At 49.7% G+C, this 26202-nt stretch overlaps 1 protein-coding gene across 7 annotated transcripts in view; it reads right to left on the bottom strand.

Moving 5' to 3' along the window:
• Positions 1–118: 118 nt before the first annotated feature.
• Positions 119–26202, bottom strand: part of Snx8 (sorting nexin 8) — a 43737-nt gene continuing 17653 nt past the window's right edge. For 3 of the 7 annotated variants that reach the window (XM_048785339.1, XM_048785340.1, XM_048785342.1), the window contains exons 2-11: positions 16858–17045; positions 15538–15655; positions 13268–13389; positions 11307–11387; positions 10882–11078; positions 10295–10427; positions 7393–7461; positions 6151–6288; positions 5629–5778; positions 119–2640 (exon numbers count right to left, since the gene is read on the bottom strand). In XM_048785339.1, the coding sequence (XP_048641296.1) occupies positions 2530–2640; positions 5629–5778; positions 6151–6288; positions 7393–7461; positions 10295–10427; positions 10882–11078; positions 11307–11387; positions 13268–13389; positions 15538–15655; positions 16858–17045 (1307 nt within the window). In that variant the 3' untranslated portion in view covers positions 119–2529. Of the gene's footprint in view, positions 2641–5628; positions 5779–6094; positions 6289–7392; positions 7462–10294; positions 10428–10881; positions 11079–11306; positions 11388–13267; positions 13390–15537; positions 15656–16857; positions 17046–26202 lie in introns of all 7 variants that reach the window. The other 4 variants (XM_048785341.1, XM_015502043.2, XR_007341321.1 and 1 more) reach the window with 4 other exon arrangements.

The following is a 26202-nucleotide window of genomic DNA, read 5'->3' as shown; positions in this document are numbered from 1 at the left end:
TGCTTTCTCCTTTAGGACCACCAGGAAGGAGAGTTGGATCACCACTGCACAAAGCAGTAGGACTTTCAGACACATTGAGCAACTATTCAGGTTTGTTGATAAAACCACAAAACACAGGTCACCTATAAACAGTTCCAGTTTATTGGGTGTAGTAGTAACTGATTCCTGCAGCTAGTAAAGTGCTTCATACATAGGACCGGCTCACGCAAAGCACAAGAAAAAGACCTGGACACTAAGAACAATCCTGAATTCATGGGCTCAGAGTCCCAGGTGTCCCCATTGCGACCTACAGCCCATCTTCCCTTCCTGCATGGCCTGGGCAGCCTAGCCCCTTGTCACTGAGTGCCCTGGATGGAGCAGGGTAGACCTGACAGAACGTTCTACTTGCTCCTGCTCTGCAGTCGCCTTCCCGCTGGCCACGCAGGCTGTCCAAACTGAAGGTGGCAGCCAAGATCCCACTCAGCCTCCCTTGCCCAGGATTACACCCAGCCATCCTTCCACCAGACCAGGCATGGCCACGGCGTGGCACGCAGGTTGAGGCAGCAGGACAGTTAGGGAAGGGTAGAGGGACCCTTGGTCCCTTTGCCACCACAGGGACTCTCCACCCCAGAGCTGGGAGTAGCCAATCCTGCCCCAGGTGGGAGCACTTCTGCCCAGGACCAGGAAGTGCCAGTGTGAGAAACAGTGGCCTCTGCTGTCTAGCAAGTACCCCCCACCCCACTGATCTTCCCCTTGGGTGAAAGAGGTGAAGGAAGGGAACTCCATCCAAACTGAACTGTCAGCCATGCAGGAAGAGCCCCACACCCTGGCTCCTGAGCCACAGGCACCGAAGCAGAGCAGACAGGCTGTCCTCCCCTAGGCCCCCATTTCCATAACACAATATAAGGACCCTGAGACCTCCTTCCATAGCAGGAGGCACCAGGAATGTGACCAGGACTCATCCCAGGGTCCCTGGCAGTGAAGCTCTTTTCAGAACAGTCCATCCTGAAGGCTTGGGGCCAGAAGTCCCAATGGCTACTTGAGGAGTGCAGTCTTGCCCAGTCTAGAGACTCGGGCCCCCAGCCCCATGCCCACAATTCCCCATAGACTTTGGTCCCACAACGAGACAGGCCAGGCTCCCAAATTGGGGCAGAACAGAAGAGGCCTTGTGGCCTGCTCAGCACAAACAGGGCCAGGGGTTACAGCTCAAGTGTCTTGGTGCCAGGGAATAAGTCCTGCAAGTGACACAGGTCCACACAGCAAACAAGACTTGTTTCCATAGAGGGAGGTTACAGGGAAGCAGGGACAGACTACACAGCAGGGACAGAGTCAAATCCCCACTGCCACCAATCACAGCACTATATCCTCTGGCGCAGGTAGAATAACTTCCCACCCTCAGGGTATGCAGTGTGCTGGGGCTCTGTGTTCCAGGCCTGCAAGCTGCATGGGCGTCCAAGGAGGTCAAGTCCTGCCCCTCAGTATCTAAGAGGCATCCCTGGAAGGAACTATAGACCACCAGACCCTCTTCCGCATCTCTCCCTGGGTTACTAAGACAGGGAGCTCAAAGGTGGCTCCGTCTTCACCACAGAAGGGGTGTGAGCAGCAGCAATCCAGGTCTGACCCCAGGGCTCTGAGAGTGGCTTTCTTCAGCCTGAAGAGAGAAGTGGCCTCAGCCGGCCAGTCTCCTGGAATAGCAGGGCTGGACGGGTTGCAGTTGCCCAAAAGAAGGAAATGGTTTTAAAAGGAATTAAGCGCACTCACATGGATGCTCCCCCCAACACCCCAGCTGAAGGCAACACATTCCCCTACACCTGTCCCTGCCCACCCCTAAAGCCTCAGAGCCCCACAACATGGAGTCCAACACTGGCTGCCCCCGAACAAGGAAAAGGACAGACCAATTTCTAACCCTCAGACAGAAACCTCCACATTCATCTCCCAAGATCTCAATGTGCCTTTGTCTTATACTCAGGATCACAGTGTACCCATGTGGAGGGGGCAGCTTAGGGACACCTGACCCCAGACCAGGCCTCAGCTGTCCCCTAGAACATCAAACACTACGTCCAGCAACCTACACCAGCAGGCATCCAGGCTGGAATGTCTGCAGACCCTGGTCAACGTTCTGACCTCTGACAGACTGGCCATTTGGTCACCCAAAGGTCATGGGGCAGTCCTGTCCTCCCTTCTGCCCTGCTCAGCTGACCCCTGCCCCAGGCCAGCCCTCTGGACTGTTTTAGCACCTAGAGCCTCCTCCACACTCCTCCAGGAATTATGAGCCTCAGCAACCCTGGCCCTGGGTGTCGTGAGGAACCCGAATTCTCAGCACCGGGCTAGCAGCCACAGGGCAGGATGGGCAGGGGTCAGGGGGCCATAGACCTCCCACCCAGGGAAGAGAAAAACCACCAGCCCCACCCATGGGCTCAGATGGATGTTCCCTTTCACCCACCAGGGCACCACGGGCGGGAGTGGCCACCTGAAGGGAATTGGCAGGGACACACCATTTGGAAAGACGCTTTAGTGAGGCCGCAGGGAACTGTGCCACAGCCTCAGGCACTAGTGAGGACACACGCCGTCCTGCGGGGACCGTGGTGGCGTCAGCGCATTGTGTGGTCCAGCGAAGAGGCAACTGAGCTTCGGCTTCAGGTCATCCCACACCTTGCCCATCTGCAGAAAAGAAAATAGGATGGCACCCCAAAACACCAGCTCCAATTCTCCCTCCACCTGGTGGCCTTTGGGCACACCATCTCCCCAAGGTCACCAGAGAGCTTATGGAAGTGAGGGTACACTGGACCCTTCCCGCACCCTATGGCAGCCCCTCCTCCACAGAGGTCCCAGGCTAGCCCACCTGTCCCCTGCACACAGGTCCAACGGGCTTCGAGTCTGCTCAACATGGTATTAAGAAGCGTGGCTGTTACGCGTACTCAGCACTGTGGCACAGCAGGCCAGCCACCAGGAGGCACTCTTGTGTCCAGATTTGGCACAAGGCGAGAAGAGTGGCTGGTCGGGGCAGAGACCCATGTTTTTGGTGTGGGGGCTCATGTGATGACAGAAGATCTGTATGTGGCCCTGGGAACATGCTAATGAGATCCAGTCACTAGACCCGACATCTCATTAGCACAGCAAGATGAGGACCAGTGAGGCAACGCCAATGAAGAAAATCTCCTGGGCGCTGGGGATGTGGCTCAAGCGGTAGCACGCTTGCCTGGCATGTGCAGGGCGCTGGGTTCGATCCTCAGCACCACATAAAAATAAAATAAAGGTGTTGTATCCACCGAAAACTAAAAAATAAATATTAAAAAAATCTCTCTCTCTCTCTCTCTCTCTCTCTCTCTCTCTAAAAAAAAGGAAAAGAAAAAAAATCTCCTGCAGTTCAGGTCATGGCCACATCCCCAGATGGGATGTGGTCGCCCAGTGGTCACATGCTTCCTCACTGATGTCCCCACCATCCACTCAGATGTCCAAGCCCAGACCTGCTGACCAAATATGTCTCCTTGACCAAGACAGTAATTAAGTCATGCAGTCGGCTTCCTAATGCGTGTGCTGCTTCTTCACCAGCCCACAGCTAGGAGGCTCCTCACCAAACCTCGGGAGCATTTTAGCTGTTCCCAGGAAACATACCACTAGTCAGAATACACAGTCTACTGTGATGCTGTCTGAGCCGGTCAATCTACAGACTATAAAAGTTTTCTTTAGCCTAGGGGTGCTGTGAAACTACTGGGCACCAGAAACACCAGGACTCTACAGTTCTGGAGCAGGCTCTGCACCCGCTCTTTTGCACCATGTACAACCAAGCACCCAGGCAGTCTGGCATGACTGGTATAGACCAGGGTCTAAACTGGCCACTGACTTGGTCAGTTACAAGTATTCCCAACTTGTCTGATAATCTCCATGTTCCATACCCCCCACCAGCTGCAGAGACCTTTCAGAACTGCAGATCTGAGTTCCTGTGACATGCTGCTTCCTGGCCCTCCATGCAGAAGCACTGACGCCTATCTCCTCTCCCTGGCTCTGGGCAAGTCTCTGCCAGGGTGAGACCTATTCCTCACTGACTGGTCTACCTTCCTGTGTACTCCTTGGTGATGAAGACACTGTGATCAAGTTGTGCCCAGTACCACAGAACCCAGCCAGGAGCAGCCAAGCAGCAATTGCTGCATTACCCCGTCACCCATCAATGCCCAGGCCAACCACAGGAAGCTTGGCAGGGCCAGACTTCATACCTTTTTTCAGACAGAGCAACTGAACCAGAGGTCAGAAGAGGTTGCAACAGTTGTGCAGAAGGAACCTGAGATCAAGGTTTACAAAGTTGCTGGTTGTTTTTTTCAGTTGTTGGTGGAACTTTGTTTTATTTATTTATTTATATGTGGTGCTGAGAATCAAACTCAGTGCCTCACACATGCTGGGCAAGTGCGCTACCACTGAGCCTCAGTCCCAGCCCAAGGTTTACAAATTTTGAGCCAGGACTCCTCCTCTACTGCCAGGGGCTAGAGGTGGCCACAGGGAGACGCACCCATCTCAGGAAGCCATCCTGGACCAGTGCTGGCAGGAAGCAAAAGTTACTTGAAAAGGAAGGAAGCTAGGGCTGGGGATGTGGCTCAAGCGGTAGAGCGCTGGCCTGGCATGCATGCAGCCCGGGTTCGATCCTCAGCACCACATACAAATAAAGATGTTGTGTCCGCCGAAAACTAAAAAATAAATATTAAAAAATTCTCTCTCGGAAAAAAAAAAAAAAAAAGGAAGGAAGCTAGGCCACTGATATCAGAAAGCAGAGGGCACAGGGACTACACTGGGCTGGGAAAGAGAAACTGGATAGCGTCATGTTTTAATTACTGCCTCAGCAGACCCACAAGGCTGTCTGGAGAAGGACAGACACACGTCACTGGCTGAGAAGGGAGCAAAGAGCCCAAGACACACATTGGAGTCACACGGCTCCAGATCACTCATGCCAGGTGAGTGTCCCTGCAGTGTGAAATATCTCAGGATGATTCACAGCCTTGCTTCTCCAAGACTCAAGGAGCCAACATCTGAAGGAAGCTGACCAGGGGTTTCCAGAAAAATGTCCAGTTAATGGGTTTTTTAGGGGTTTTGTTTGTTTGTTTGTAGTACTAGAGATTGAACCGAGAAGCACTCAACACTAAGGTGTATCCCCAGTCTTTTTTTTTTTTTTTTTAATTTCCATCTAAGACAGAGTCTCACTAAGTTGTGGAGGCTCACCTTCAAACTTGTGATCATCCTGCCTCAGCCTCCCAAGTCACTGGGATTACAGGCATGTGCCACTGCGTCCAGCCCAGTAATGATATTTTTAACCCCTCAAACTTGATTCCTACCATCCCCCACACCATCTCCAAACAGTAGGGCTTTGGGACTTGATATGTTTTCCTGACTTCTCAAGTTCTTCCAGAAGGAAAGAAATTGTTCCTTTCTGGTCTCTCTCTGCTCTCCCCACTAAGAACCATGAGAACAAATTCATAATTATTCTGGCCACATGTGACACTAATAAATCTGAACAAGCACTATGTTTCCACATATACCCCAACTCCACTGACTGTCCGAAATAATTCCCCAAGGTCACTAGCTGCAGGAGCTGCAGCTGGAAACTGGAAGGCATTGGCCAGGACAGGGCTGGGGTAGGGGGTGGGGCAGGGAGGGCCTCACCTCCTTGTGCCCTTGGATCTGAGAGTTAACAAAGGCCCCGAGGATGTGGGAGGTGAGGGGCAGGTAGGCGTGGATGAGCTGCGTCTCCTGGTGCAGGCAGTACAGGGAGAAGTAGTTCCGAAGCTCCATGGTCTGAATCATGTTCTCTTGCTGCAAGGAAAAGAGTCTCCCTGCACACCTGGCCAGAAGGTGCCAGGAAGAGGAGCACCCCTGCCCACATACTGTGTCTGCCCAGGCCCAGGGTCTCCACCCCTTCCATGCAACCACTGAAGCAAGACTCCAGGGGATGAGGGGCCAGGACACAGAACACCAAGTACAAAGAAGCACATCATCCTGGGCGCGTCCCCAGCACCCCAGCTCAGGGCACTGACATTCCACAAGCTCATCCAGCCAACCAAAAGGAGCTCATGAGGATGGCTCCAGGGGCCAGAGGGACCAAAGTGTCCTAACAGTAGAAGGCTGCCACCTTGTGCTCCTCAGGGCTGCCTCCTGGCCCTGCCACCTGCCAGCCTGCTCAGCTACCTCCAGGATGCGGGACTCCAGCTGCTCCACTGACTCGGGCTCGCGGTTGCTCACCGCCTGCCTTTTCATCAGGCCGTCCTTGTGCAGCGCCCGCTGGTGCTTGTGCAACACGCCCTTCTCGTGCCGCTCGCACAGATCCTGCAAGGAAGAAGAGGCACCTGTGCACTGGCCCTCAGCAGCTGACCCTGAGGAACTCGGAACCCAGGGACATTCTAGAGCCCCTTTCACAGGGCCAATTTAAGTCCTCCCGCCTACAACCAGGAAAAAGCAATAGGGGACAGTGAAAGAGTCCAGAACACGGGGAGGCTGGGGCATGCAAACTGGCAGCAAACGGCTGACAATGAAAGCTACCGGGCCCTTCCAGAGGACCTGTTTTCCTGTTTGTCTTCGCCCAGGGAACAGTCAAGGAGTAGAGCAGTTCAGGGGCCAGGCCCTGTTCAGATTCAGTCTGATGCATACTAGGTTTGCACAGGGGCCCACTACACAAACCACCACCAGGTCCCCAACCCAAAGCCCACACGCTGAATCTCAGTTTAAACGTGGGGATGTACAGTCCAGAGCCCTGGGACAGTTCTGGACCTCAGACTGCTAACACTACCCAATTCCAAAGGGCCAGTGTCCTAACAGTAGGAGGACCAGGAAGCCCTACAAGGAAGACGTCATTAATATGCAGCACCCTAAATAACCCCCATCAGAAACCTTGCAGGCAATTAAAGTGACAATCAATGCCGGGATTTTAGAGGCCACCAGATACCATCCCATTCAACAGAGGAATCCCTTCTAGAACATTCCCCATAAGCACTGGGCCCACTCTCCTTGGCCTCCTCAGTAGGAAGGATTTCTCTGGCTCCACGTGGTGCTCCATCACAATCTGTCCCACCACAGATGCTCCCACACTTAGAAAGCTTCCCTCCTCTGTGCCAAAGCCAAGTTCCTAGAATCTCCACCCACTCCTGGGTGAATTCCCCTTTGTGGGCCAGGCCCCCAGACACGTAAAAGAGCGCAAGCACACACACTCCCAGGGCTTCTCCTCCCACTTTCAGCTCAGGGAAAGCCCACTGGTGCTTGGACCAAGGAGCCCCAACCAGCCCAGGAAACTCCAGTGAGCTCTGGAAAGTCCACCACGTTCCCTGCACAGCGCTGGCTCTTGACTCTTGCCATTCCCTTGGAGTCACACCCTTGAAAGATCCTAAGATCATTTTGAAAAATGCTATCCCTGACCAAGGAGTGGCTGAGACTCACTTTATAGGACTGGAGCAAATCCAGGAAAAGGTTCAACTTCTCCACCACATCATTCTCTTCCTGTTTGCCCTAGGAAACAAGGGGTGAGTTAACCAACACAGGACCCAGCCAGGCGGCTTACAGCCAGCCCTAGCCTGGGTGGGCTCCCTCCCAGAGCCAACGGCCCACTCTGTAGAAGACCCCCCTTCCTATATAACAGCACCCTAAGTCCAGGCAGAAATGCCTTTGAAGCCCACAGTTCTGCCCCAGCCATTCAACACCAATGTGTCTTCCTCTGGCTTTCTGAACCCCTCTTACCCACACTCGTACACCCCAGCAGCTCTGCCCAGCACTGCAGAAAACAGTTTTATTGGTGACTGTGTCAAAAGAGTATGCACAGGAGACTGCTGGGAACAAGGGGCCACCCTCCAAGCTCAACTACAGGGAGGAACACAGGCCTGGGCCCGGGAGGGGCAGGGGAAGGAGCTGCTGCTGCAGGAAGGGCGCGTGGGAGAGAGCTGGGCTGAGATAAGGGAACAGAGACATTCTCATGAGAAAGGTCACATACTAAAGGCCAGAGAGGGGATGAGGGAGAACAGTCAGAGGCTCCTGCTGGCACAAGCTCAGGGCTCTGTGGACAGGTGCACATTGAGCCCACAGCGGCATGGGTGGCCCTGCTAGTGGAAGGGGCTCCTGGTAATGACAGGGAAAGCCCAGCTCCTGTACTCGCCCACAGCATCCTTAGGACACATGTGAGCACTAGCAGCCCCATCACTACCCAGAGACCTCCCAGAATACACAGGTAGCAGCACTCCGCAGGGACACGAGGGCAGCCCACGGGCGTCCAGCGCAACCTGCATGCTCCTATGGCCTCCAGTACTGCAGCTGTGGCAGGCAGAGGAAGCGGCACATCAGACTGGGTGTGGGGGTGGTGCAGGTGGGAGGAGGCTGGGGAAACAGCACTGGACTAGGAGCAGAAAGCGACAGCCACCTCAGGGGACTCTGGGAACACCATCCCATCCTCCAAGCCTTTGACCACTAAGCCAGAAGGTTCCTGGCCTCTCAATCCCACACCTGCAGCCAACGCAGATTCTACCCAGTAAGTTCCAAGAAAATAACAAGCATCTTATGGGATTTCAAGACACGGAAAAGAAACACCAGCCAGGCAGAGGCGCCCTGTACCCTGGTCCAGTAGGAAAGGGATTCAAGGTTCCTCCCTTCTTGTGTCATCTGCAGTAAGTTCCATTTGGGGTTCAGTGCACATAAACCATCATGGCATATGCCTTCAAGAGGAGCACACCATCACCATGAAGAAATCAGCCCCTGCCTCCAGTCTCACTAGTCTTGCTGGGACATCATATGTACGTCTCTTAATAGAATAAAATTGGGTATGAGTAAAAATAGAATTAGGAAAAATCATCCCAAGAGGCCTTTAATTGTGGAGCAAGGGTGAGACAGAACTTTAGCCTTTCAGATCAAAGTCCTGGTGGGTGGCCTGATCCAGTTACACGTAATAGCAGTAAATTCATGATGCCAAAGACTAGGAGGAAAGTTCAAGAAAAAGTACTTCTCCAGATATTAAATTTCAAACCAAAGTTCATGACATATCACAGAGCCACAGAGCTGAGGAGAACCTCGGACTACAGGCTTCCACCCCTCAGGACACCCAGGCCCTTTCCCCTCACCAGGGACCTGGAGGTCATCCTGTGCTCTGCAAAGCCCCAGGGATTCCTGGTGCCTGTGTCCTTGCAACTGGAACAGGCTTTGCTTTACACAGGAGCTTGGAGGAGAGGCGCAATGGATTCAAAGACAGCAGCTGTTTGCACGCCCTAGTTCAACCCCTTATGTTACCTTAGTGGGGAAACTGAGGCCCAGAAGCCAACATAAAAGCCGCATGGTCCTGGCACAGGCCCCAAACCCCCCGTCTCTCCATTAGTCACACCACTAAGACCTTATTTTCAGTGCTCGTCACCATGGGTACCTACAGACCTGAGACAGGAACGGGCACCATGCTGATCAGAGGTTACCTACACGGCTCAAAATTCTATTTCTAAAGGGAACACACGGGCACTGGGAGTGTAAGAGAAAACCCAGAGTTTTAGGCACAGCAAGGAGATCAAATTCCCTCTTTGGCACACACACATCATGAACACCTGAGCACCCCAACCTCCAGCAAGAAGAGCCCCCAGGTCCCTGGCAGGCAGGTCCACCACACAGACAACAGAAGAACTCCAGGTGTCAGGCAGGGAGTGGAGCTTCAGCAAGGACATTAATTCACTCAAAATGCCTCATTCCACCAGGAGCTTCGAGACTACTTCCCCACAAAGTAGAGAACAACTTTCACCATCAAAATTAGGCAGCAGTTTCATAACATAAAATCCCCAGGTGAACCTTTAAGTTTGATGATGAATACTGTATCTTCAAATTAATCCCCAACGGCCACCAGATTTCTAAAAACAGCTCCTGCCCACACAGCAGAAGCACTTCCTGAAGTTAAGTGAGCGGCAGGGTGGAAGGAGGGAGTCTCTCAGGGTGCTGGGAGCTTAGTTACTATTCTGAGAATTAATCTGAGTTGAGTTATTCTGTCAAATTCTAGCTGACTCAGCACAATCGGAACTATCTGGCCCACCCAGAAGCCAGCTCCGACACCTAATTATGCCTGAAAGAGCAGACACCCTCTTCTAATCTCAGCAGAGTCAATGCTCAAGAGATCGGAACCCAATTTGTTTCTGTCACTGGTAGCCCTCTCCAAAGAACAAACCACTGGTGGGGAGCCACCCACAACAGATGGGGACAGGCAGTTCCCAGAAACAGCTGTTCCCCCAGTAGAAGTCGGCCCTTTGAAGCTGGGCTGAGGTAGCCCTGCAGTCCCACAGGGCACAGAACGCCCTGGGACAGGTGCGTGGAGAGCCAGTGCACTCACCTGCTGCGCAGCTTTGTCTGCAAGCAGGGCGAACTCCACAGAGAGGCCCTTCAGGGCCTGCTTCAGGGAGCCCCAGGTGCTGAGGTGAAGAGCAGCCCAGGAGGGCAGGGGGGTCGTGTCAGACCCTAAAGCACTGTGGAAAGCAAAACACATAAGACAGGAGACACTCGCCTTTGTGTCCCACTCAGACCCATGCTCCTGGAGGGGCCCATGGGGACACTGTGAGGCAATGAAGAAGGTGGGATCTCAGCCCCACTCAGACCTCGTGAGGGACTTCTCTTCCCAACAAGACCCCAGGCAGTCTGTGTGCCATTCCTATGGAGTGGAGGAAGTGCAGCCAGCCACAGGCTGCTCCTTCCTAAGGCCAGTGGGCTGACGTCTAGGAAGCTGGCAAGCCTGCAGTGTACACAGGGGCATTTGGCGTCCACACTGCCCTGGCTGAAGGTCCCACCTCTGTTCTCCTAAACATGATCCCCCTTTTGCCTGCCCTACTTTCTTCCCTTCTGCAGTGAAACAGGTCAGAGTGGCAGTTAGCACAGGAAACGCAGTCTGCCCTGAGCCCACCACCCTCTGAAGACTCTCCCCACCTGACGTCTCCACAGACCCTGAAGAAGGCCACCTGCCTCAATTCCTTCCCAAATATGAGAAGATCAGCAGCATTGTCGATGGCCCTCGAAGCAATCCTCTCCGCCCTGTCTCGAAGCTTGTAGAAGCTATTGTAGATGTTCCGAATCAGCTCCCTGCTCACAGCAAATTGAGTCTGGATGTCAGAGGGAAGGAAGTCCTGACGGCGAAGAGAAAGAGACTGTGACTCTGCTGCTCAGAGGCTGCGGCCTCACCCGTAAGGCAGGCAGAACCCCATCACAGAACAGCCAAAAGAGGGTACAATGAGAACATATAATGGCCTAGTGGGACCCCGGCACACAGCAGAGGTGGCACGAGTATCATTACATGTTAAGATGACTGTCTCTCTAGCAAAAAGGGAAATAAATATTCAAAATCAGAAAACTACCTTGGCCCTAGTAGCCAGCTTATAGTTCATAAATTCATCTCCAACACACTGGGCCGCTTCCTTCAGCTTGTTCTGCACATCCTGCAAGAGGAAAGAGACAGCTGCACCTCCCCATTGGCACAAAGCTGCCACGAGAGCCGCCTCGTCAGTGAACAGGAGCACCTGGTCTCTCCTGAGCAAGTCGGCTTCCACGTGGGCTTCCCTCAGCATCCCAGAACCTCCGCCGCTGCCTCAGATTTTCTTTCATTGAATTTAAACTCTAGGAAGTCTGGCTTAAGGATGAGAGCCTAACCAAGCGAAGTTCCTCTCCAGAAACAGGGGACTAGGGATACCCTAACCCCCAAGATGTTAGACCCTCTAGGTTCCAAATGGAGCAGCAGAATGAAGCTGAGGTTTCTTCCTCCTGAGAGACCCTCAGGCCCAGGGAGTCAGGCCCTGGAGCAGTTGGTGGGCAGAGGACAGGCAGCACTCTGGTCAAGCCCACCCTCGGAACAGAGGCCTTCAGAACAGAGGCAAAGCCAAGTCTCAAAATAAGGAGCCACCCAGGAAGTACAGGATGAAGCTAATCCACAGCCGTTAGAGGAGAGGAATCCTAAGGTTTCAGAGGGGCCTCGAGTCACCTGCCCCCTTCTCTTTTTACTAAAAAAGAACACTGGGGTCTAGAGAGGCCACAAAGAACAAACACCCCATCTGCATAAAAGCAAGAGACAAAGAAGTGTACCTCCAGGATGGAGGTCACCCCCTAAGTCCCCCCTCCCGGTGCTGCCTGGAGCACAGGCAGTTTTCAGCCTGCCACATCCCTCTGCCGGCAAACAAGACCTCTACCCCAACCCTAAGGACTCAAAGGACAGGCCACACACTCTGCTGAGGCAGAGGCAAGAGTTTCTGTTGACAGTGTCACCAGGGTCACCAGTGAATGCCTGCAGCCTTCCTGAGGAGGTTAGTGGCCCCTCCTACCATCCAGGGAAGTAAAGGCGGGAGAAAGTAAAACTTGTAGCTGAGCCTGGTGGCGCAAACCTGTAATCCCAGCAGCTCAGGAGGCTGAGGCAGGAGGATCCTGAGTTCAAAGCCAGCCTCAGCAATTGTAAGGCGCTAAGCTACTCACCAAGACCCTGTCTAAATAAAATATAAAAATTGCTGGGGATGTGGCTCAGCATTTTAGTGCTCCTGAGTTCAATCCCCAGTACCCAAAAACAAAAACAAAAAAACCTTGGGCTGACTACTCCTGTGTCCCATGTCCCCTGCCCTGCAGCAGGTAACAGCAGGAGGTGAAGGGCCCCCAAGTGCCCATTCATGAAGAGGCTTCCCTGTAAGGAGAACCTGGGCACTTCGCTTTCTGAGGGATAGGAGGAAGATGGATCATAGAACACTCCTTGCTCTGGAAGGGCTACAAGCCCCTTCCTGTTCCACTGGACACGGGAGCTATGTTCTAGCTCTGAACTCCTGTAAGACAAAGTGACAGCAACTTGGAGAAAGAAACAGCTGCTATTCCTGACAGGGATGTACACAAAGACGCCATTTCCAGAGGTGGATGAACCCTGTGGCTCTACTGAGGACACTCGGCTTATTTCTCCATGGTCCTTGATCAAAGCCCCCCGCCCCAATATTTTTTGGGGGGTGGGGATGAATATTTATTCACATCTACAAACGCTCCAAACCATCCATCCAGGCTTCTGTATATTATCTCTAAATCCCCAAAAAACCATGCTGGGAACCCCCGATTTCCACACAATATACAAACCCTTCAAAGTCAAAACCAAAGGTGCCTTTTAAAAATTACACCCAACCTGTCATTTGAAAGGAAAGAAGTCTGATATTGTCAATCACAATAAAACGAATGCCTTCCAGGCACCCGAACAAGGGAAATGAGACAGGAGGACAGTCAGAGATCCAAAATTGAAAGTAAGGCCTTTAGAAACTGCAGAACCAGCCCACACCAGGACCCTTGAGGACACACTTACTGAGCCGCTAAACGAAAGGAAGAGCTTTAGGATGGTGTCCTCAGAGAAGGGGGGGTGACGAGCCACCAAGTTAATGAAGCGCTTCAGGGCCCTCCTTCGTCCCTCGATGAATTCCCTGTCCGCTAAAGAAACACAAAGTCATCACACAGTCAGCAACCGCCAACAGCCACACTGAGCAGGCTCCCAAGCATCTCAACAGAGGGTCAGAGCAGCCACATGGCCGACCAAGGGCAACAGGCAGGTCCGCAGGACAACAGCTGACCCCAAGGGCTGCAAAGGAGTCCCGGAGCCCCTCCTCCATGCCCCCACACACCCACCTAGGTTCAGAAATGCCAGGGAAAACTAAGATCAACAGGTTCTGATCGAGACTACTGGGAACCAGCTCTCAGCAAATTTTTTTTTTTTTTTTGAGACAGGCCTTATTACGTTACCCAGGCCGGTCTCAAACTCCTGGGCTCATGAGCAGCTGGGACCACAGGCAAGCTGGGAGCACAGTTGGAAGTGCACCTGGCTTTTGGGAACCAAGTCTGATTCCTCACTTTGATCATCTACATTGAAGGCATCTTCTCAAGTCCCTCTCTGGCACTTCTCTTGTGAACAGAGGGGTTCTGCAATGCCCACAAATCAATGGAGCTCAGTGTTCCTACTCACATCACTTATAGTTCAGTCTGTGACAGATGCAATCATTAACTACTTTCATTTGAGAAAGTATTTTCACTTCAAGGGAAAAAAGCAAGCATATATCAAGGTGTTAAGGATATTTAAATCTGACCACAAATAGAAACGGTCTTTAAAGTCATTGAAAACTATATTCAGATGAGTCCCCCTCCACCCTCACCCTCCACCCCTGACATGCCCTTCATGTGAGCATGTGTCCACGTGCAGCTTTCAAGTCCTAAACCCTGGCTGCACTTAACCAGCTCTGATGCTGGATGCTAGCATCCCAGTACATCTGCTGGTCTCACCTGCCCTTGGCTTCCTTATACCCCCAACATGAGAAGCACAGTCTGTTGCACAGTGTGTAGGAAGGGCCAGAACACGTTATCAGGCACTGAGCTACTGGGAGGCCATGAGAGATAAAGGTATTCATGTCCTTTTTTGCTTGTTTGTTTTGGGTACTGGGGATTGAACTCGGGGGCACCTGCCCACTGAGCCACATCCCCAGCCCTATTTTGTACTTTATTTAGAGAAAGAATCTCACTGAGTTGTTTAGCACCTCAATTTTTTGCAGAGGCTTCCTTTGAACTTGCAATTCTCTTGCCTCAGCCTCCCAAGCCTCTGGGATTACAGGCATGTGCCACCTCACCCAGTTTCTCATGTCCACTTTAAGAGACTTGAGAACAGTGGGAGCTGAACCACTGCATGATGCTTAAACTCTTCTCCACTCAAGCACACTGCTGCTGTGAGATGGTTGGAAAATATCAGACTACAGACATTTGGCTCCAGGCACTCACCTACCCATCAAGTTTTATACAGATTTTGAGAAAAGGGTTGTAGGAAAAACTATCAGGTTGTGGGAAAAACTATCAGTGAGCTCCAGGAATACCAAGGGGCAGATCCCTGTATTCTGGAAATCTGCAAGAAACAGCCAATCTAGAAGGACTTGGCCAGCAGGTTATCTGTGACCTCCCACCTAGCCCAAGGCAATCTTCAGGTGCAGCCAACTACTGACTTCTGTCCTCTAAAGTGCAGAGCAAACTTTCCACCTTAGATCTGCTTCTGACCTCATCCAGTGCTGGCTTGGCACCCACTGCTCAGGCCCTCAGGGGTTTGCAAAGCAGGAGAATCCAACTGCTGGAGCAAACAGTGCTCCGCCATCACCATTCAGGAACTCTGAAGTCCCCGCCCTGAGCTTCAAGAGGAGACCCAGGGTCCCCTCTTTCACATGTGCACCATGAGGGCGTTCCCTTTGTGTCAGTCATCCAGCCAAAGTCTGCAAGATACCAAGGGTGCTGTGTGCCAATCACCCTCCCTGTACCAGACCTGGGCTCAGTGACAGCACTGGCTCTGGTTAGGATATTTTTGTTTTGTTCTGTTTTTTTTTTTTTTTTTGGTGTGTGTGTGTGTGTGTGAAGCTGGGGACTTAACCCAGGTCTTGGCCAATAGCTATGAGCCTGGAACAGCCCGGGGGCTCACGTGCACTATGGTCCTGCTGTCAGCCCCTCCTGGACCTTGAGGCAGGAGCAGCATGCGGGACTGCAATCTACCCTGAGCCATCCTGTGAGTGGGCTCACTCCCACCACCCTGGGCCTCCACATGCCCCGCGTTACCTCCCAGCACTCTCTTGGGTGGGAGGGCAGGCACCATGCGGTACGGGAACTTGTGCAGCAACATTTCGTGGAAGACCACAAAGTCATTGTACCGTCTGTACACAGAGGACTTGAAGCGCTGTGAAGAAAAGGGATTGGGGCTCAGGTAAAATGGGAAGCCATGACAGTCATCACTCCCCTCAACTCCTCCCTCTGCCCTGAAGACAGCCTACAGAAATCTTCCCATCCCCACACTCGGGCGAGCTGGGCAAAGCAGCCTCTTCCTACCCACGCTCATGGGAGGCAGTTCAAGAGGAAATGGAGGCCAGCAGCCGGCTCACTGGAGCAGCACCTTCTCCCAGGCTGCCAGGCCCAGGACAAGCTGCTTCTTCCAGGGCGTCCTGCCAGTCGACTCTCAGCCCTGTGACTGTGGGAGAAGGCAAGGACCTAGGCAATGCCAGAGCCGTGCTGTCCTTGAAGGAGTCCCTGCCACTCTGCCGTCTACCTTCCCCCTCAGCAGCAGCACTGGGACTTCAGAGCAGCCAGTCACAGGCTTCAAATACTGAAACAGAACCCGGCGGTTCCTGAATGTGCAGAACAGCAGGCAGCGTGACAGGCATCAGCCCACTGGGTCCCAGAGCTCACCTCTCTCCTGGGGCAAAACATTCAGTGGACTGTTCAGAGGAGCCTTGGCAGTGCCAGCCAACCCTCTCCCCGGGAGCACAGGCCTGCCCTGTCCTAGCAAATCCCCCCACACTAGGGACTCACTGCTCCAAAAGACGTGTTATCAACACTACTGAATCCCAGGACAATGAGTAAACCCCCAACTCTACCCTAACTGAGCAAGACAATGGACAAAGGGACAAAAAGACCTTGACACTCGAGTGCCAAAGACTGCTGCCAAACCCGTGTCTGATGAACTCAGGCACCCGGTGCCCACAACAGAGGGGCAGTGTTACTACAGGTGATTAGCTGGACACAGACCGATCATTCCCGCACACTGCAGTCACTATTTGGAGTCTACGCTCTATGGGGCTGACTTTCGAATCCTCAGGGGATCCATGACAAAACTACCACCAAACCCACTTCTGTCCAGGGTGTGTGCTCCGCAGACTGTCTGTAAGAGATTTCTAAGAAGCAGGATTCGAGAACACAGAGATGGTGAGGCGGGACCAGGCAGGAGTGGAGCAGGCCCAGCAACCGGCACAAGTCTGCTCAGAGGCTTGACGGAGCCCACAAGTTTTGGACCACACTCTCTCCCTTCCCTATCTCCTGGCCTGATGCTATCCCTAGTTCTCCATCCCCCTTGTCCACACAGTCACACACGTGATTTGCAGTTACCTGGCTGGAAACCTCATACTCCACATGCTTCAGGAAGAGGCCCTTCTTCTCCGGGATGAGTTCCACCTGCACAGTGTCCCTGGCCAGCAACTCCTGCAGGGTATAGGACAGCAGCAGCGGGTTCCCCTGCGGCATCTGCATTCGACTGGGGTCTGGGTCCCTTCGATCAGTGACCTGTACTGGTGAGCCTACAGGAAAAAAGGCAAATGCCAGATAAAGACAGCTGCTCAGAGAGTGGCGTCTCCTGCACCCTGTGCTGGCTCAGCACGTGGACTCTGCCCACAAAGACAGAACCACCCCGACGCTGGTCACCCTCATTCTTCATGCTACAGATTTGGTCCTGAGGGGCATGTGCTTCTGCCCCCAATAATCACTACCTGAGAGGCTTCACCAGTTTGTGAACCAGCAAATACACATTTCTATGATCAGTCAAATCAAGTCTTCAACTTGGGCTCAGAAAACAGTGAAATATTTACAAATTATGTGTGAAAAAGTCCTTCCCTAGAGCCGAGAAAGGGTTCAAACAAGTGAAACCAGTGTGTGACTTCTACATGATCCAGTGTTCCTACAATTGGCACAATATCTTCACAGGCCAAACAGCCACATTAATTTGCAGAGGCTGGGGGGACTACTACATGCTAGCTCATTGCTAGGTTTCTTGATCCTACAAACCAAAGAACTAATTAGCCCTAAAACTTCAGCATCCTTAGGGACAAGAATNGTCTCTTATACACATCTTTTTTTTTTTTTGGGTACTGGAGACCAGGGACTGAGCCCAGGGGCCTCAAACATGCCAGGCAAGTGAGCACTGAACTAAATGCAGCCCTTTTTAGTTTTTATTTTGAGATAGGTCTCACTAAATTGCCCAGGCTGACCTTGAACTTGCAATCTTCCTGCCTCAGCCTCCTGAACAGCTGGGATTACAGACGTACATCACAGCACTCAGCCCACATGACTGACTTTTGAAAGCAACTCTTAGTGAAGGATGCTGGTTATGTTCTAAAACAAAACTGGGGACTGGATTAATTTCCTCTGTGAAATTACTCAGCATTTTAGGATTTAAAAGGTGGTTGCCTTGGGCTGGGTGTGTAGCCCAGGGGTAGCGCACTGGCCTAGCATGCCCAAAGCCCTAAATTCCATCCCCAGAACCACAAAAATGTATTAATTAATTAATTAGTTAAAATAACATGTGGCTGCCTTAATTGCCTTAAGAAGAAAAACTAAGGCTGTAAGGTTGACTTGAGAATCCCTAAAGGTCTCACACCACAGAATCTTCATCTAAAGCAGCAATCCTCCAAGCAGGGGTCCCTGGCCCAGGGTCGACATGACCAGGAAGGCTTGGGAGAAGGTCAACAGCTGATTTACACGGTGAGTCTCTATCTTTTTGGATCTTTATTTATTTGTTTATTTATTTGTATGCAGTGCTGAGGATCAAACCTCACGAGTGCTAGGCAAGCACTCTGCCACTGAGCCACAACCTCAGCTCACCTATCAGCTCACAGTGTGATGATGATACCACAGCAGAGCAGCATATGCCCACAGCTGTTGAACACATGCACTGGTATGTGCGTGAGTACATGTGTATGTGTGTCTGAGTTTATGTGTGTACGTGAGTGTATATGCCAGTGACCATATGTGCATGAATCTGTACTGTGAGTTTGTATGAATATTAGTGTGTATTTATATGAGTGTATGTGGACATGTGTATATTACAGTGTGTGCATATGGGTATGAGTGTATTTGAGTGTACATGTGTATGTGTGTGCTTGTGTATCCAAGTTTGCTATATTTGAGTACATGTGGAGGAGGAGGAGGAGGAGGAGGAGGAGGAGGAGGAGGAGGCAAATGTTAAGTGCTAGTAAGAGTAAGGGAACCCCTCACACCTGGGGCAGATGTGGAAATGGTGCCATAGCCTTCAAAAACAGTCCAGGACATAATAAAAATTTCAAAATTAAATAAAAACAGTCCAGCAGGTCCTCAGAATGTTAGCCACAGAGATACCATGTGATCCAGCTATCCCACTCCTAAGTAACTGCCCAAGAAAAAGAAGTACATTCACGTCCACTCAAAAGACTACACACAAGTGTCCATAGGAACACTATTCAGAATGGCCAGAAGGTGGTAAAAACAAAATGCTCATCAAGGAATAAAGACAATGTGGCCTGTGCACACAATGGAATGTTCCTCAGCCCTAAACAAGAATGGAGCACAGATTCACACTGCAGCATAAATGAGCCTTAGCAACGTGATGCCAAATGAAGGAAGCAGTCTTTAAAGTCATGTACAGGACGATTATATCAATGTGAAACATCCAGAAAAGGCGAATCTATGCAAACAAAAGTAGACTACTGTTAGCTCAGGCTGGGAGGGAAGGTGGGAGGAGTGATGAGTATCTACTCAAGTGCTTTCTTTCCAGGATGATTTAAAAAAAAAAAAAAAGCTCTAAAATTGATCATGGTGATGGTTGTACAACTCTGAATATACAAAGCATACTGAGTATACCAAACCCACTGTACTGTGTACTTTAAATGAGATAACTGCATGGTATATAAAGCTCTGAAAAGCTTCACAATTAAAAGGCAGGTGACATCAGTATGGCAGCGGAAGGACCTCCAAAACCCACTCCTCCACTAATGCAATGAGGACACTGGTGAAAATGGCCAGAATCCTCTACCTCAGGATTTCAGAAATTAATGAAAGACTTGGCTATTCCAGAAATTAGCCTAAGACTTGCAGCGGTCCAAGGTACACTTACTGATACAACCGAGCTCAATGGGGTCATGCTGAAGCAGGGCAGGCCCTTAATTTGATGAAGCTGGAGCCTGTGTAAGCCACAGAGGCACCCTGCAGTGCCAGATGAGAGGGAGGCAGACACGCAGACGTGGATGGCTGAGTCTACAAGCCAAGGCACACCAAGGAAAGCCCTGGAAGCCGGAGTGAGCCAAGAAGGTTCCCCGCTTCAGGATCAGAGGGGCCACAGCCCTGCCAACAGCTGGATCCTCCAGAAGTGTGAGACAATAACTTTCTGTTTTAAGCCACACAGATTGTGGTACTTTGTTACAGCAACTCTAGGAGAATAATACTCAAGACTTTATAGAATTAGTTCAGAAAATTCGTTAAACAAATAAATAACAGCAAACAGTAACAATACCTTAAGGAGGGGGAAATCTGGTTTCCAGAGTTGCCACATTTTTTTTTTTTAATTGTCAATGGATCGCTATTTTACTTTTTTTTTTTTTAGTTGTTGTTGGACACATGCCTTCATTTTATTTATTTTTATGTGGTGCTGAAGATCGAACCCAGCGCCTCGCACATGCCAGGCGAGCGCTCTACTGCTGAGCCACAATCACAGCCCACATTATATATTTTTTTAAATACTTAATTTTTAGTTATAGGTGGACACAATAACTTTATTTTGTTTTTTATGCAATGCTGAGGATTGAACCCAGTGCCTCACACATGCTAGGTAAGTGCTTTACCTCTGAGCCACAACCCCAAGCCAACACATTATATTATTTTATTATTTTATTATTTTTAATATTTATTTTTTAGTTTTAGGTGGACACATACCTTTATTTTATTTATTTTTTTAATGTGGTGCTGCTGAGAATCAAACCCAGTGCCTCACGCATGCTAGGTGAGCGCGCTACTACTTGAGCCACATCCCCAGCCCCGTATTATATTATTTTAAATGTTCAATTTCAACAAAAATTTATAGACATGTAATGAAAAGAAAGCATGCCCAAATGCAGCGGGAAGAAGGCAATCAATACCAACCATCTTAGAGGAAACCCCACACTGAGCTTAGTAGACTTTTTTTCAGTTATTTTAAGCATGCTCAAAGAATTAAAGGAAACCACACCTCAAGAACTAAGGGAATGTGTAAGGACAATGTATGTTTGTCTCATCAATAGAAAAATATCAATAAACTTCCATTATAAAACAGAACCAGATAAAAAGTCCAAAATTGAAATGTTCAATAAATGAAATGAACTATTCACTAGTGAAGCTCAACAGCAGATCTGAGTGAGAAAGAATCAGCAAACTCAAAGGTTAAGTCATTTTAGATTATCCAGTCTGAGGGGCACAAAGAAAAAAGAATGAAAAAAAAATTAACAGAAATTGTTGTGAGAGACCTGAGGTACACCATCGAGATACCAGACACTCATAGGGGGACTCTAAAGGAGAGGCAGAAAGGGTTAGAAAACTTGAGTAAATAATGACCAAAATTTATGGGGCTGAGGATATAGCTCAGTAAAGTTTGCCTCACTTGCACACAAGGCCCTGGGTTCAATCCCCAGCACCACGGAAAAGAAAAAAAACACTCCAACCAGGATCAACTTAAAAGAGATCACACCTAAAAAATTTAAAAAAAAAAAAGAGATCACACCTAGACACGACATAATCACAAAAGCCAGTGTAAGAGATGACGACTCCTGAAAGCACGGGGACATGGACACACACACATAGCTCTTGACATTGAATGAGGACATGGCAGGGTAACTAAACACTGGTAAGATCTCGTTGTAATAGATCTGTCCCATAAAAAATGAATCCATATGAGCCACCTGAAGAAATAATGTAAAAGTAACTACATAGGTAAATATAAAAGTATAACAAAGCATTGTGTGTGTGTGTGTGTGTGTGTGTGTTTTCCTCCCCTAGTACTGGGGGTTGAACCCAGGGCCTTGCACATGCTAAGCAAACACTCTACCACTGAGCCACATTCTGAAACCCTCTCCCATTTTTTTTCCCTTGTGGTGCTGGGGAATTGAACCCAGAGGTACCTTACCACTGAGCCATATCCCCAGACCTTTTTCTAATTCTGAATCAGGGTCTCACTAAGTTATTTAAAGCCTCACTTAGTTGGTGAGGCTGCCCTGCCTCAGTCTCCTGAATCACTGGGATTACAGGAGTGCACCACCACACCTGCCCACCCACCTATTTTTTTTTTTTTTTTAATTTACTAATTTTGAGATTTTAAAGTCTCACTAAGTTGCCCAGACTGGCCTCCAACTTTTAGTTCTTGTGCCTCAGCCTCCTGAGCGCACCATCACACACATCCAGAACATATTTTTATTTGTAACTTTTATCCCTAGCTGATGTAAAAGACAACTGCATAGAGCAATAATGACAAATCGGCACACAACATGCACAGGCTTAGTGTGTATGACACAAATTTGTCTGACAAAGGTGAGAAGGAATGGAGCCATAGAGGATGCTCTAGTTGGGATACAGGATGTCCCCCAAAGACCCAGATGTGAAAGCCTTGTTCTCCAGGATGGGGTATTGAGAGGTGGTAGAACCAGGAAGTGGGCACTAAAGTCACTGGGGCATGCTTCTAGTAGGGAGAGTGGGATCCCAGCCCCTTCTTTTCTTTTTCTTTTTTGCATCCCAGCCACAAGTGGACAGTTTTGCTAGGCCACATGCTCCCCATTATGATGTACTCTCTCCCAGACCTAAGAACAATGTCTACCTGATCAAGGACTGAAACCTCCAAATCTGTAAGCTAAACTAAACCTGTTCTCGGGCTGGGGTTGTGGCTCAGTGGCAAAGTGCTTGCCTAGCATGAGTAAGGCACTGGGTTCCATCCTTAGCACCACATAAAAATAAACAGATAAAATAAAAGCATTCTGTCCATCTACAACTACAAAAAAATTTTTTAATAAATAAACCTGTTCTCTTTATAAATCATTATCTCAGATATTTGTTATAGTGACAGAAAATTGACTTAAAACATAGGAGCAAAGCTTTTACACACAACTGACTCTAAACAGGCACCAACTCCAACCAGACCAGTATAAATTAAGATATCAATTGTAACCCCCAGAGCAATAACTAAGAAAAAAACAAAAAATATAGTAACAGAAACAAGAGAATAAATGGCTGGGATACAGCTTGGTGGGAGAGTTCTCGCCTCCCACCCTGGGTTCCATCCCCAACACTGTAAAAAAAAGAAAAGAAACAAGGGAATTAGAAAGCACTGATTTAACATAAAAGAAGATAGTAATGGAAGAAGAGAGGAAAGGTAAAAGGTAACAGGACACAGACGCTGGGCAAGCACCAGAGGTATTCAATTAAAAAAATTTTTTTAAGTTGAGTGCAGTGGCCACACCCACAATCCCAGTTCCTCTGAAGGTCCAGACAAGAGGATCATAAATTCAAGGCTGGCCTGGGCAACTTAGCGAGATCGGGTCTCAAAATAAAAAATAAGAGGGCTGTGGGAGTAGCTCAGTGGTTAAGCGCCCTTGGGTTCAATCCCAGGTTGGTAAGCACCCCTAGGTTCAACCCCCAGTACCAAAAAGAACACATTTTTTTGGTACCGGGGACTGAAGCCAGGGGCACTTAACCACTGAGCCACATCCCAGTCCTTTTTTTATTTTGAGACAGGTTCTCACTGAGTTGCTTGAGGCCTTGCTAAGGTGCTGGGGCTGGCTCTGAACTGGTGATCCTCCTGCCTCAGCCTCCCAAGCCGCCGGATTACAAGCATGTGCCACCATGACCAGCTCCAAAAAAAATCTTTTAAAAAAGTTTTATCTCTTAATCATGTATTAATTTTCACAATTACTAAAATAAGGTCATCTTCCAAGACAGCATGTGAACTCAGTAATGATTACCAAATGACTGCATGCTGGTGAAGAATCTGAACTTTGATCACATGAGAATCTAAAAGAACTCCAAAAACCACACTTTAAAGCAAAGGCATTGCTCCAAATCCTGACTGTTCTCAAGCATCATAATGACCCTCTATGGAAGTTCCAAGCCCAATGGCAAGAGTGTATGGTTCCAAGTATCAACTCACTAAACCAGGACACTGGTATTTTCAAACAAACTAAGAAAAAGGAGAGAATGATCATTTCAAATTGCTGCACTGTCCTGTGATGGGCCACACTGCAGAAAGGGCAGAAACACAAAGGGCAAGAGTCTGGTTTTCTCAGGAATAAATGTGGACTTCAATACTCTTATCAAATTGACACCCTCTTCAAGGCAGGCGGCCCCATAAGACACAGCGCCTGGGATATACTATACACCAACCCAGCCCCACAAAGGTAATTCAAACGAGACGGAGAGCCACCAGGCCCCGCACCGGTGGGCTGTAGACAGAGGTCAGCACCAGACTTGAGGAGATACAGGGTGGGATTCAGCCTGCATCAATTCCCAGCTGTACAGGCTAGCAAGCGACCACTTCTGAGCTTTCACTGATAACCTATAACGTGGGCATAAGGGTGCCTCCCCACCCTGGCCAGTGAGCACCATCCTCGCCTTGAATAACAGCAACAACCCCTTACAGGCCCCTTGAATGTCACTCACCCCCTGCTCCAACCCTTCTGGCACAAGACTGCTTTACTTGGCAGTTCTTGGCTCACAAGAAGAACCTCAGAATTAAATGAGACAGTGGAACTGGAAATAACTAGCAAAAAAGAAAACATTCAATAAATGTTCCTGACTTCCTTCCAGGTTTATTATACCATAATCCAAAAAGATTTTGTAAATCCACCAATTAAAACTTAGTACTGAGTCATGCACAGTGGCGCAGGCCTGTAATCCCAGCAGCTCAGGAGGCTGAGGCAAGAGGTTCCCAAGTTCAAAGCCTGTCTCAGCAACTTGGCAAAGGCCCCAAGCAACTTAGAAAGACCCCGTGTCTCTAAATAAAATACAAAATAGGGCTGGGGATGTCACTCAGTGGTTGAGTGTCCCTGACTTCAATCCCCAGTACCAAGAAAAAAGAAATGAATCTTTAAACATACACTCCGGCACACACACAGTTTGAAGACTGGATCCCTGCCATGCACACACACACATGCACACATACACACTCTCCCTTCCTAACAATCTTCCAGCAGAATCTTGAGATAGTAATCACAAAGTCCAAAGCTTTAGGAAGCAAACAGGATTTATCAATAAACCATGCTGCAGCTCATGCCTTGCTTTACACAAACCTTCTGTAAATGCTGACCTACACAGAAGTCACAGCCTGGGAGAACCTCTGCCTAGCACACAGGGACAGGCGTGCACAGGCCCCCACTTGCACAGCTGCAGTCTCTTGCTTCAGTCACCCAGAGGCCAGGCTCAGCCAGGCCTGGACCACACCCTGCTCCACGCTGGCCCAATGGAGGAGCTGTATGAAGCATTCAGAGACACTCCACTCCACCAGTCCAGCCCCCTTGGGGGTTCTCCCCGTACCAGCATACAGTCCCTCCCCGTGTAATGTGCTATGGAAGCACGCAGGACATCTGGCATTCTCAAGCACGGAGCAAGATTCCTAATGGCCAACACATCTTCTGGCAGACTCCAAAGTCAGTGTTCCACCACTACGTGAGGCCACCCACCTCAGCTACCAGCTCGTCAGAACAAGAGGATGGAGAGGGCCAGCCAGGGATGGCAGGGAGTCACAGGGCTCCCGTCTTCAAACTGAGCCTACGTCTTCAAACTGAGCCTACAGCAGAATCACCTGCCAGGCCTGTTCAAATACAGATGGCTGCCCACACCTGGAGTTTCTCACCAGGGGGTCTGGGTGGGGCCCGAGAAGGTGCCTTCCTCTCCTCTCCGTGTCCAGGTATGGCAGCTGCTGCTGGTCATGGTCAGCATGAGAATCACCATCACAGGACAAGCAGAGAGTGATTTAAGACCTTGCCTAGACACACACCTTACTTTTACTTATTCACCCAGACTGGGCTAAGACAGGGTAACGGAACAGTGGCATTCCAGGGCACAGGCTGCCCCTGAACAGAACCAAACGGAGCAGCAAATGTCATCCACCATCAGCTGGAGCTTGGAGAACCGATTCTGCCCTTGATTAAAAACTCTACAAACTACATTCTGAAATTAACAGGTGATCTCAGATAATGGGTCTCATCATGGCCATGGCTCCAGAAGGGAGAATTCACCCAGAGGACACCAGGATGCCCTTCAAATGAGATGCCCCTCAAGTGCTTCTATCTACAGATTGTCCACGTTAGCCACAGTCCCCTTGTGCCACAGGTATCCCCTGGCCCTAGTGCTGGCAGAGTTCCTGTGGGTAGCAGACTTGAAATACCTCTATTTCATCAACCCTAAGGGTTGTTTTTCTTTTAATAACTTATTTAATGTAACATGACACTTGAAATGAAAATCACTGCAACCTACAATCTGTAAACACCCATATTAATTTTTCTATTGCTTCCCACAGGCGCAAAGCTTTATAATATGCTGTATGAACTATCTTTTCAAACACGCTTCCTTGGATCGACCAAACCACATTTCTCTAAATTTTCTGTGAAAACAACAAAAAATGCTTAAATTTCCATTCAATCATGATTAACATTGTTTTTCCCATTGGATCTTTTTCTCTATATAACTTTTAAA

This window comes from Marmota marmota, unplaced genomic scaffold (assembly GCF_001458135.2).
Source record: "Marmota marmota marmota unplaced genomic scaffold, marMar, whole genome shotgun sequence".
NCBI lineage: Eukaryota > Metazoa > Chordata > Mammalia > Rodentia > Sciuridae > Marmota > Marmota marmota.
Note: the sequence above shows the minus strand (reverse complement) of the source record. Positions and strands in the feature narration are given on the sequence as shown.